Below are 13802 nucleotides of genomic sequence, written 5' to 3' on the forward strand. Positions count from 1 at the left end.
CTGAGATTTATACATAACGGAATTTAAATAGAATTGCTTTTATTAGATTATATTAGGGTATCAATAAATGCTTGTATAAAATTACACCATATGATATCATTTCTATAACATACAGCATAACCATTACATTTCTCTTCTAATCAGTCAATTCTAATGTCCAATGTGACTAATACAAAAATTACTTAACATGATAATGACTGTCATAGCATTGCCAACAAATGGATTGCCCACTGCCTATGAAATCAGAGTTTATGGTCTGATAACATTATGACAAAAGTTTAACTGTACTGTTTACATGAAAAACTATAACTATTTTAATTCAGGTGAATACAAGCAGAACAGTCTATCTCAGCTCACAATCTTAATGAATTCTGTATTCTGTGTTCATTTTTCTTACTTTTTTTTTTTATATTTTTCTGATATTCCAAAGAAATGGATAATAGTATATTTTCTAAACTGAACATCGTTGACTTTAACATGTTGTCTGTGCACTTTGGAAAGCAAGGGGACAAGCAAATGATTTACTTAAAAATACTTAAGCCATTGTTGCTGTCTTTTTTCCAATAATAAAAATGAATACACTCTGATTGTTATACTATATGACTATACTATAAAATACAAAATCTATATGACTTAGGCTTATGGGTATTCTCTATAATGGTCCCATTCACAAAGCCATGTAAACATGACATCATGAATACATGGGAGAAATCCTACAGAGGTATTCAAATTATTGATCTGGTGCTGTTTATAAGTAGAGTGATTACAGATAAACTAGTTATCTAGAACTGAAATGGAACTAGGAGAAGAAGTCCCATTGGTAACAAAAGAAACACAACATACAAAATTTTCTTCATTGTTAGACAGTCCTGAAAGTGTACCATACAAAGCTGGTTTGCAAGAACACATCCAGAGGTTGTAAATAGAGGTCCTCTTCCAGAGCTGCAATTCTATGATTCTATGATCCAACAGTGCCATCTGAGGATAATATTATCCATAGCTGCTGAACATAAATCACTACTAATTCCTGAACTTTTGTGAGCAGCAGGCAGATTGATTGGTGTGCATGCTCAATCAAAAGTCAGCCAGAATAACTCAAATCTCCTGTTCAACCTAAGTTATCCTAGAAAATTTTGCCCGAACAACCGCTCTCAGAACTGCAGGGCAGTCACTGGTGGATAGTCAAAGCAGCTGGGTACAGTAACATCTTCAGTTGGCACTACTGGACCTGGAGGAGAACACAGGCCAACTATTAACAGAACAGTAGTTCCAGATCTATTTTATTTAATTTTCCCATCTTGATTTGGAATGCTGAGCCATTCTCGCTATTTGGCCTGTTGGGTATCTCCCCTCCTTATTTTAGTTTAGGAATGATTTGTGAAGACCAGGGTTAAAGATCTTTATGGAAGACTCCTAATCAAATGTACTTCTAACTCTAATTACTGCTAATTCTAATCAAGTGTACTCTTTCATCCTAAAATAAGAGCCCTTTCATTAAGGCTACTGATACACATGTTCTTTTAGCTGCAGCTACGCTCTTTGCCCTAATTTGTTCCTTGCAGATTTTACTTAAAGTCACCACCACCACCGTTTATCTGGTAGTTTAGTTGTTCATAAAAGGGCTCCCTAACATCAGGTGGTCAAAATGAGACAGATTAGCCAAGACTTGGTTTTTAAATATTTAAGATAACCCAATTATTTTTGACTTGAATGTATTATGAAGCACATGAGAAGCTCACCAGCAATTATGAGGGACTGGGTGTAAGTAGCCCATCACAACGTGCATGGCGTACCTTGTTCAGGTGGTGTACCTATGGCTTGAAATTTTTTGGAGCTTTTCACACATTCAAGCATTTACAACAGTACTCAGCTTTCAGCTCCATGCTTTTTAGTTTGGAAAGGTGTGGAATCATAAAACACAAAATGCTGAGACAAGCATTTCTGTATCACTACATTAAGTGCTTCCCAAGTTTACTGCCTGTGCAGCCAGGTAGCAGAGCCTCGCATTCTGGGCACACCTAGGCCAACTTTACAGCACTGTAGCACGAGGACCTTAAAGTAGGTATGAAAGATCCATCAAATTTGTTTTTAGAACTGCATTCTGAGATCCTAAAAGCAACACATAAAGATAGATGATAATCCATTTATAGAAAAGTTTGAGTTGCAAGCTTAAATTTGTATAGCTAAGTTACATTTTCCCCATTTAAGAGGATATTTTGTAAAGAAAGACAGATGAACTTTACAAAAATACTGGATTTTAAGAGATGCAAAAATGAAAAAAAAAAAATCATCCTTATAAGAACTGGCATGAGATTTGCCTGCTGTGTGACTAATGGTGCTGCATAAAGTATCAGCTCAATATCATATGGCAGCACTGCAAAGCTTCTCTTTCTACCTCCAAAACGTAAGTTGTAAATAAACTTCAATGCTACAGAAAAAACAACAAATGTTTAATAACAGTTTGTTGGTCACACAGCAGACGTTGTGTTAAACTGAACAACTGGTTTCTACCACGAAGGCACAAAAGTGTAAAGGCAGTTATGAATAGATTTGAAAGGCAATGCTATTTAATCATTTAAAATTCACTTTCTATTCCAAGGAACAAAGAATCCACTACAGAGATTATCTAAAATGGAAAGCAAAAATGCAAAGTGTGGGCAAAACAAGCACACTATAAACAAAATACTGGCAACATTGCTATAAAACAGCACTACCTAAATTTTCTCTCACTGAGAGAGCTGACAGAATATAAAATAACATTTTGGTTTGTGTTTCAGGTACACATCAGAATAAGTTTATTTTCTACCTCAGTTTATTATTAAAATGCAATACAGATAAATATCCACTAATATTATTGCATTTTTGAGGAGAGTGCTAATATACAATTACAAAAAGGTCAGCACCATGGAGAACACAGGTTCTTGCAATCCAAGATTGCTTCATTCCTTGAAACTAAAGCTGAAGGAATGTTTATGTCTGACACAGGGCAAAAATAGCAGCATGAACTTCTAATTTTACATTAAAATCTCTCTGGCACTCACCAAAAATCTATCTCAATAGTGGATGAAGAAAAACTTAACTTTTTTTTTGTTGTTGTTGTTACAGTTTGCCTAAGATGGTAATTCTGTGAGATGAACTCCCCACCTTAACAGCATAATCAAATAGGGTGGGAGGAAGAGGAAATACCTGCTCAATACTTGGACTTCTTTGCAAACCCTAGCCTTTCATTACAGGATACACTAGTTGTAGGAAAAACGTAACTCTCCTGAAATAATCAAGCTAAGGGACTCCTTCTAATTTCAAATCTGAATTAAAATTACTAATTCTTGAACTTTAGACTTTGTAAAGCTGCAATTAGAAATTCATTTTTAACAGAGATAAATTTTATTTTTAAATGGGTTTAGAGGTACAAGTTATGCAGAACTAGAGTAATCAAGTATAAATATAGATCTCTCAATAAAAATTGTTATCTATTTGCAGAAGGTACCTGTGGTCCTAAAGGAACCATTCCTCTTGGAGGAGTCATTCTCTGCATTGGCCCACCCATGTTTGGATGCCCTGCAAATAAAATTATGTAATTTTAAAAACCATGCAAAATACAAGCATCTTCTAAACTGACTTTGATGAATCATTCTTTCCTATTTTACAAAAGCTTAAAAAGCTGCAGTACACTTTGAAACACAGGGAAAAAGATAAGGGTTTAAAAATATAGCACTTTTGTATGCTCCAAATATTTCATTCACCTTGCTGCCGTGTTGGGTCCATCCCGCTAGGCAATAATGGCTGACTTCCTGGGACACCTCCAAGTGCCTGCAGGTATAGAAACTGTATTACAAGGACATAATACACTGAACGTTATGTTAAACGGATAATACAGGTGTTTTGTTTTTAATTCCCAGATGTTTCTTCACAGTCAAGAGTCATGCATAAGAGTTAACATTCCTACATATCCTAATTAAGTGTCCTAAATGTTCAACAACCCGAACTATGGATTGCATAAACAAACTCTTGGACTTCCTTGAAATTATGTATAATCTTCAAAATATAACCCCACTCAGTATGCCTTTTTTCTCCAATTATTGCTTTGTTTTATCTTACCTATCATTTAACCTCAAATCATTGCCTATTTCTTGGCTACAGGGCAATTTATCCTAAGTTTATATGCCTACAGTTTTCCCTTTTAACCATTATTCTAACATCTTCCCTTAAGAGGACAGAATGTGGGCACCATGATGTCCACCAATAGTGAGACATACCAGTTTGCCAGCCACACAGCACTCAAAGGGGTAAGGCAAAGCAGCACTGTGATGTGCAGGACAGTCTATCATCCACTCTCCCCCTCCTTTGAAAGGTATCAGTTCTAAAATAAGATTTTAATTCATCTGCAGGAGAAAATAACAGTCACAGCACTTGCTCCTATAAGCTTGCCTTCAAGTATGAAGATACATTGAGTTGTTATTTCACCTCTGGTCCAAATCAAATGCATTATTTTTATGTCCCTAAATTTTTACCTGCCCTCTGGGTTTTAGCAACTGATTTTGGTTTAAAGGTAACTTTTACAGTCTCTTACAGTCTAGTCAACTAGAATAAGGTTTTTATGAATGATCTTTGCAGCTGACCCACAAAGCACTATTTAAAATTTCAAAACAATAATATGTTCTCAGTAAAAATGTGTCTGGAATGAGTAAATCCTGTATTATGAAAGTAATCTACTCGTGTAGCACAGGTAATTGCTTACTGAGTGGATGGATTGCTTACTGGTGACCTGGAAACAATGTGGTACTTTTGGATACGTACAAAGGGGAACTTACCTGCAAACACTCTATGGTTTACTTCCATAAGAGTTGGGGACTTCAAATTTAGAATGTGCATTATTACATCACTTTAACACCAAGTCAAAAGGTATTCTATAGTAAGATTATGGAATAAACACAGTCTGAAACAACATAGTCTAAATCTGGGTTTTACATTTACTTCAGTGGCTTGGAGTCAGGATGATGTGTAAGAACAAGACATGAAATACACAGAGATGTGTCTACTCACACATTGTCAATACTATTGCATGACTCGGCCTTGCAGGGCATGATGGAGCCCTGGAGACACTCATGTGGCACTCAATATTTAGTAATGCTCCTTGCTGTGGAGCCCAGGTCCAGCTTGGATATGCCTACACAGCACTGGATGAGCTGGGTATGCCCTGCATCACACCTCATTGCCCTACAGCTATGCGTTGAGGGATGGAGTTATAGTTAGGGTGGGAGTTTAACTCTGATGCTTACTTGCTTCCTTGTAACCAAAACGTCAGTGTTAAAGCTGCATTACAGTAGTTCATTATTTCCACACACTGTTCATCCATGCTGTAACTCAAATAAGGGTAGCATTGCTCAGAGCAGTAACTCACGAATGCAGCAGGATGCAAATGAATTGCAAGAGCTGCAATCCACAAACATCACGTTACACCTCTACACTGAAAATGTCGGAATGTGAAGACAAAAATGTTTCTGAAACTAAAGCTGTAGGTTGGCAGCAGTTTTACAACATTTGCCACATCCAGCTTCTACCTGCCAGTATTTGCACAGCTCAGAAACACAGAAACAGAAACAAAAGAATAAGCGACACCCAAACTCTGGTGTACCTTTGGCTAAGATGAAAATGGCTTACTGAAAGGTGCAAAAATCAGGAAGATGCTTCATACTGAATTACAGTACGCTGTAACAAACATTTAACTAAGCTCTCTGGATGGATGACATTGGACTTAAATTGTCCCGATTACCATTTCCACAATGTTAATTTTAAGTCACACATTTCTCTCCTGACAAAGAAGCTATGCTATAGTTAACTTAACCTCCTCTCAAACATCACTAAGTGGAACATCTGAAGAAGTGTTGCAACCTGAAATGTCCATCTCACTAAAATCTGAAGTTCAACTTCCTGGCAATACTGTGCCAGTGCTCAAGCCAAGCGCTCATTGTGACACACAGATATAAAAAAAACAGACAGAAACTAGGGTGAAATAGAATAGCCTCCTCATCGATATGTCAAAAGCAGTCCTGGAAGTCTAGGTTTCACAAAAAAAGATATTACAGCCTTCCTATCAACCTTTCCCAATCTTAAAAATGACCCAGTTTTTCTTTCAGAGTTCCACTGATATTTTTCTGTCTGCTTATCACTAAGATTTCAACTGCTGACATCCATTTTCTCCTCTTCTGTCTGCACTAAGAAGAACTTAAAATACAAACACTATCTGTTTCCAGAACCATCTTTTCACAGATGGGCCAATAAAGGTCTCTGCCGACGAACAGCAGCTCATTACTCATTCTTGTTACACTAGCATGCATACCCTTTGATGGAGATGAGAGAAAAGTGGGAATCTGATTTTTGAGTGCCTGTAAGAGGCATAACACACTTGGTAACTGCTTTTCACTGATCATCCCCATGTTTACTGTGAAGTAAATATACTTTATGCATCCCACAAAGAATAGGAGGCAGTGTTGTATTTTATGTAGGATTAAGTAAAGTAATTCTCAGAGGTAACTGTGTAGTGTTGGAAGGAAAGTTTAGAGAATGTAACGGCTATGGAGATGCTTTGCCTTCATCTCAGCAGGCAGCAAAGCCTGGCTGAGGTCAATGCAGATCTCTACAAGGCCAAGAACACTCTCCCTCTCTAGACAGGCTGAGGGCATGATAAATTTTGAGGTGTATGAGCTCATTCAGCACAGAAAAGTGAGCTTGCAGTGGCACAGTGTGTCTACTAATGACAAAATGGAATGGAGAGGGACATTGCGACATGTGCCAGGGACATTGGTGGCCAATAGGACAATGCTCCCTGCTCCTAGCACTGCACGATGACCAGGACCACAAGTGTGCATCAGTGACAAATTCTTACCTGATTGGGTATTCTTAAAGGTGGTCTTGGACCTCCAGGGTACCGAGGGGACATGAAAGGCTACAAAACAAACAAAAAAACAAACAAACAAAACTGCTAAATAATTCATCTTAGCTTGTAAATACCATATTGAGTCATTGGGTGTATGGCCTGTGCCATGCTCAAACCTCAAATATCCAGCTTAAATACTTTCACAGGGCATGCAGTAGATTATTCCATCTTTAGCATAGCTTAATAAATTTAAAGATTCTTACTGAATGCATGTAGCAAGATACAGTACTTAAACTTCTGTTGCAGCTACTGTGAATGCAGAATATAAACAATTTAATGCATTAACTGTGAAGAATAATAAACCATTTAGCTCATGTTATCACACATTAAATCTTTTCCCTACAAAAGGGGGGGAGATAAGAACAGTAGAATACAAAAGCAAAATATTCTTGAAAGACTCTAGGGTAAGCACCAGCATATTAATTCACAAATAATTTCCCTTCACTTCTTCATAAAAATACAGTAAAGTATCATACAAGACTCAACCTGTGAGGGCACAGATTTCAAGTTTATGTCACTAATATCTAGAACATCAGTGGTCTATATGAACCAGACTGACTCAAGTGTATCCACTCCTCCCACCCTCCATACACAATTCCACACTCAGTACAACTTTTCCTCTACCAAAACCACATATACACTAACCCTGTACTCTAAGCTTCTACCGGTTCTTGCTTCTACTATACTAACTACCCTGTAGCCCAGAAACAAAGGCAGTCATTAAACTAAGACCATAAATAAATGATAAACAAATGGCGCTACAAGCAAATACATTTAACATCTCTACTTATTCCATCTCAAGGTGTGACAGTATTCTAGAAATCTAAAAAGCAGAAAGATTAGCACAAACATCTGACTAAACAGATGATGAAGAGGAACTTTTTGGCAAGCAACCATAACTTCAGGAGAAAATGGAGAGCTAGAAGTATGCTTTGACTGTGAAAACAGGGACAAAAAAGACTGGTTCCTTCAAGAGCTGGAGAAAAAAAAATATTTCCATAAGATGTCTCCACAAAACTTTTACTAATAAGTTAGCTTATTGTCTTCTATGCCTCAATTGTTAGGCACTGGGAAAGCAAAAATGATGTGCCACTATCATGAAACAAGAGCTTGTTTCTGTTCACAACACTACCTAGCAGTCATCAGACAAAGGAGGGATATGAAAGAAAGGAGTCGCATGGTACATCCCAGGAGAAATCTCTTATGACAAATAACCTACTGCACAATCCCACTCTTAGCCTCTTAGAAAAGAAACAAATGCGCATAGACAGGAATCATCTAGTCAGTTGTAGTTAAGGTCCACGAGCGGTCACTGAAAGTCTGCACTCAACATCACCGTTTCATGAATGACTGGCATATTTGAGCTGTGTCACCTGCACTGTGCTATAAAATACAATGCTAGTGATCGTCAGTATTACTAATACATGTAACAATAATAGAAATAACTAGCAGCATTATAATTATAATTGTTACTAATAATTAGCAACAGTATTTTCCAATGAGCTGCAGAAGAAAAATCAACTGAACCTTTCACATGTCAGAATAAGATGAAAGTTGTAATAATGATCTTCTATACACACATGTTTGAAATAGATAGTAGGAAGCAATTTAAAATACAGATGGTTTACAAATTGGAGAATAAAAGTTAAATGACAATTGGGAAAAGATTACATTAATAAAAAGGGCATTTGAAATGTGCTATGGAAGACAGAGGCTTCTTCACGCCCTCTATTTGATGGTGAGATTCTATGATGAGAAAGAAACATTAAAAAAAAACGTTTGTGCATGTGGTGAAGGCTGTAAACATAAGGATCTTTGTAAAGCAGCAGAAGTGTGAGGCAATTAGAATTTCAACTATTTCCTTAAAGGTCAACCAATTGCATTCTATGGAGTGCAGCAGCTCCAGTGAGTGCATTTGGCTTATTATATTCATCGAATGATACCTTATTTACAGTTTATTTACAGCTGTACACCTTGTTAAAGGGAAATCAGTAATGTCTTGCAAATCAACCATACTTCAATGTAGAATATCACTACCAAAATTAGTGCATAATAGCGTGTTGTTCGCAGAACATCTTCCCTTTCACCTTTCAGATCCCAGTCAAGTAGGATGGAAGCCTACTTGCCCCTTCATTTCCCAACAGGTTACTTTCATATTCATTTTGTACAAGTATCTAAAAAAATATTCTCTGTATAGGAAGCTAAATTTTATTATAAGTGCTGAAACAACAGTCATAAGACGTCACAATTTTATTTTCACATTGTCACTCACATTGTCTCCAATGTGTGACAATTTGTGACCGGCACTGTTTAACATCTTTGTCGGTGACACGGGCAGTGGGACTGAGTGCATCCTCAGCACGTTTGCCAATGACACCGCGCTGTGTGGTGTGGTCGACACACCAGAGGGAAGGGATGCCATCCAGAGGGACCTGGGCAGGCCTGAGAGGACTTTTTTCAGGGAGTGTAGTCCCTGTTATCCTATGAATAAGGAATAATGTTTTAAAACTAAAAAAGGGTAGATTTAGATTAGATATAAGGAAGGATATTAGGTATCACTCAGAGGGTGGTGAGGCACTGGACCAGGTTATCCAGAGAAGCTGTGGGCGCCCCAGCCCTGGAGGTGTTTAAGGCCAGGCTGGATGGGGCTTTGGGCAACCTGGGCTGGTGGGAGGTGTCCCTGCCCATGGCAGGGGGGTTGGAACTAGATGGTCTTTAAGGTCCTTTCCAACCCAAACCATTCTATGTTTCTATGAATCATAATCCTTTTTTTTTTAGTTTTCTGCATCCCTCAAGTCAGTAGCTACTTCAGATAATTGAGTAGATTTGCTTTTGTAGATTTGCGTTGGGTAGATTTAAAAGGTCACAAGTCTATTTAATAACTATTTAATACAAACCTTACAGATTAAATATAAGATTCTTCTCTGAAATAATATAGTAAGTCACCTTTTTTCTTGATGCACTGTTATGCAAGCATCAAATCAAACGTTTACTTGAGAGCCAGTGCATCTGTTCTTAAATGACTTGTTAGTTCATTGCATAATAATGAAAAACTACGTGAGCCTCTTCAATATAACTCTATCTTAAAAGAAATTTTACATACTGTAAATATATCTATACATTTATCTTAGATATTTGTGGAAATATTTAAACCTACTCCCATTCTTTAAGCAACTGAACCCAAGTAGAAGAGCAATGAATGACTTCATTTCAGAGAGCTCTTGTAGTTCTTGATTATACTTGGATATAAATACTGTACTTGAAGATGGTACTCTATGGGCAGGAAAATATATAAACTAACAAGCCCACAGCAAGTAATGTTTCAGTGAGTATGTATTGTTAACGTGTTATACAGCATTGCAGAAAGTGGTGACATACTCATGTTCAAAGATAATTCTTAAAAATTTTACTCTGTTTTGGATCAACATTTAGTACTTCAGGTTACCACAAAAAAATCTACTGCCAAAAGAAAAAAATAAATACTTTAATGTTTGTGTTATTAACTTTCTCCCTCTCCATCATTATTATCATGGTTGCCCATAAAAAGCTCTACCAAGACACAACAGAAATTCTGACAAATATTTTAATGAAAATACATTATATATGAACGTCTTTTTATTACATTAGAAACAATTTATTTTTTTTCAAGTATGACACACACGAAGCATTTAGGCATTCTAAAAGACTAGAATTCAAGCAGATTTTTTTTTTTTTTTGGTCATATGTGGCGTTTCACTATATCCTTTGTAATTAGGAATTAGTCCCTTAACTGGTTTTACTTCATTGTTGAGTGTTGCTTGAAATGACCGCAGTTTATGGAGGAACAATGCTAGAATCTATTTCTGTCTTTCCTTGACTTCACACAACTCTTTCATCCCCTTCTCTTAGAGAGCATATCTTCTCTTAGAGAGATAGTATATTCTCTTAGATATACATGCACTAATTTAATAAGAGTGACCATCAATTTTAAATTGGTCCATGTGGTGCTTGATTTGTGAACACAAAAAATAAATTCTTTGTGTGTGAAGACAGGCAGGCATTTCTGCCTGCTAACCCAGATTTGTGTCAACTCACTATTCAGCATTTTGATAGTCTAAAACCTTTTGTGGTCCTCTGTACCAAATTCACTGCAAGACAGACTCCTGATTTGTCACAAGAGTTCAGCAAAAGAGATTGGTTAGGAATCACATCAATGAATCAAACTCTTCCTTGCTTATCCTAGCTCACAAGGAGTAAGACGGCTATCAACAATGCATAGATTACAAGAGGATTTCCTCCGTCTCTCTGGTAAAAAAGGATTACAGACACGACTATTAAAAAATAAGAAAGGCAAAAATAGAAATAATTAAATCCAAAGAATATACCAAAAGACAGGTGATTTAATAATGCTATACCAACTTTTTTGTCAGGTAGGAAGAAGACAAAGGGCCAAAAGACATATATCCTAGAACCCTCTTTGTGCAGAAGGGTGCAGTAACATATATGTCGTCTCATAGCCAAATCCAGCTTAATATATGGGAAAGCTTGAGCAGTGTATTTGAATATACAAGCTCTCAAGAACCTGATCTGCCCAAGGAAAAAGAATTTTACTGGAGTGGCTCCTTTCAACAATAATTTCCAGATTGAGGAATGGCTCTTAAGGGTTTACAGCAACTAATGCAACCTTCAAGTTGCTTGAATTCACAACAGGGACATTAGACAGAGTATGAGAAGACATAAATAATGCCTTCACACACTACCCTTAGCTACAATTAACTTCTCAAATGGGGTTCAGGAACTGGCACATAACTTCAGTGATGTATTAAGAAAAGGAAAAAAAAATAAAAATAAAATAAAATAAACCAAAGCAAAATGAAAGAACGTGAAGAACACAAAAATAACAAAAAATAAGGCAAGAGTGTCTTACCTAAGCCACAACTGAGAAGACAGTCCCAGGTGGAGGTGCCACCAGTATTTGGAAATGGGTCATACAAGTTACAGAAATACCCAAAGAGTACAGCAAACATGTTTGGAAATCAGCTTACTGAACACATCTGTGAACTCCAGTATATTGTATTTACTGCCTTCAGTTATAAAATTCAATAATTTGGTATGGGGCCAGTTCTCTTTAATATCTTTATCGATGATCTGGATGAGGGAACGAATGCACCCTCAGTTAGTTTGCGGACGACATCAGGTTAGGTGCGTGTGTTGATCTGCTCGAGGGTAGGAAGGCTCTGCAGGATAATCTGGATAGGCTGGACTGATGGGCTGCGGCCAACTGTATGAAGTCAACAAGGTTAAGTGCTGGGTCCTGCACCTGGGGCACAACAACTCCATGCAGTGCTACAGGATGGGAGATGAGTGGTTAGAAAGCTGCCTGGCAGAGAAGGACCTGGGAGTATTGGTTGATAGTCAGCTGAATATGAGCCAGCAGTGTGCTCAGGTGGCCAAGAAGGCCAACAGCATCCTGGCTTGTATCAGAAACAGTGTGGCCAGCAGGGCTAGGGAAGTGATTGAACCCTTTAACCAGCTCTGGTGAGGCCGCACCTCGAGTACTGTGTTCAGTTTTGGGCCCCTCACTACAAGAAGGACATTGAGGTGCTTACGCGAGTCCAGAGAAGGTCATCGAAGCTGGTGAAGGGTCTGGAGAACAAGTCTTACAAGGAGTGGCTGAGGGAGCTGGGATTGTTCAGCCTGGAAAAGAGAAGGCTCAGGGGTGACCTTATCGCACTCCACAGGTACCTTAAAGGAGGCTGTAGCGAGGTGGGGGTTGGTCTATTATCCCACATGCCTGGTGACAGGACGAGGGGTAATGGGTTAAGTTGCGCCAGGGGAGGTTTAGGTTGGATATTGGGAAAAACTTCTTTACTGAAAGGGTTGTTAGGCATTGGGGAAGTGGTTGAGTCACCATCCCTGGAGGTCTTTAAAAGATGTTTAGATGTAGAGCTTAGGGAAATGGTTTAGTGGAGGACTTGTTAGTTAGTGTTAGGTCAGAGGTTGGACTAGGTGATCTTGGAGGTCTCTTACAACCTGGATGATTCTGTGATTCTGTGAAAAACTGCATGCTGAAGACTGTTGTCAAACAGCTGAGACCAAAGGCATATAAGCAGAAACTTTCTAAACTGAATGAAAAAGAGGTGTGGTATAGAAAAAACCTCCTGTGCAGTCACAACAGAACATATATATTTACCAACTTAATGTAAATGAAATGCTGAAGAAGGAGGGATACTACACAAAATAAAATCAAGATTTGAAATGTTAAATTTAGAAAACTCTTTGCTCTTACTCATGTCAAATTATTTAAAACATTTAAAAAGAAATTTGAGAATTTTAATGATGGTGCCAAAAATTTTAGTATTTTATCTTTCTGCTAAACAAAAAATCCAATGGTGTACAGAAAGAGTAAAGGATAGTTTATAAACTGCATATTTAATAACATTTTGCAAGTTGTGTGTGCATGTGTATGTGTATGTGTGTGTGAGTATACAACATAAAAAAATTGTGAAATACTATTTTTCTTAATCTCTGGGAAAACAAGAGGACAAGCAGATAATAAGTTTCTAGTATGGAAGTCAAATGACGTTGAAGCATCAGACATCAGTCTCACAGCCCACATTCTGGTTCTGATATTCAGGAAAAATTATTTTAGAAAAAAATATCCACAGAGAAGTTGATGACATAAATGCATAGAAGCCAGCATGTTTCCATGCCAATTGTATAATTCTTACTATATCTTCCTTTTGTTGTTTATGTGTTTCTATAATATGATGCATTTTAGTTTTCATGTACTTAAGACTAGTGGAATAAAGGATCCTAAAATATGGTACCACAGGTTTCAAGAAATCTGCTTGTTTAAATTTACTTCCCTTCCAAAAATTAGGAA

General features: G+C 37.4%; 1 protein-coding gene across 4 annotated transcripts in view; it reads right to left on the reverse strand.

Annotated features, from left to right (window-relative positions):
* The window catches only part of SSBP2 (single stranded DNA binding protein 2), a 194016-nt gene that overhangs the window by 42885 nt on the left and 137329 nt on the right, over nucleotides 1-13802 (reverse strand). For all 4 annotated transcript variants that reach the window (XM_035310965.1, XM_035310967.1, XM_035310966.1 and 1 more), the window contains 3 exons: nucleotides 6887-6946; nucleotides 3744-3810; nucleotides 3488-3558 (listed from right to left, as the gene is read on the reverse strand). In XM_035310965.1, coding sequence (XP_035166856.1) covers nucleotides 3488-3558; nucleotides 3744-3810; nucleotides 6887-6946 — 198 coding nt within the window. The remainder of the gene's footprint in view (nucleotides 1-3487; nucleotides 3559-3743; nucleotides 3811-6886; nucleotides 6947-13802) is intronic.

This window comes from Oxyura jamaicensis, chromosome Z (assembly GCF_011077185.1).
Source record: "Oxyura jamaicensis isolate SHBP4307 breed ruddy duck chromosome Z, BPBGC_Ojam_1.0, whole genome shotgun sequence".
Taxonomy (NCBI): Eukaryota; Metazoa; Chordata; class Aves; order Anseriformes; family Anatidae; genus Oxyura; species Oxyura jamaicensis.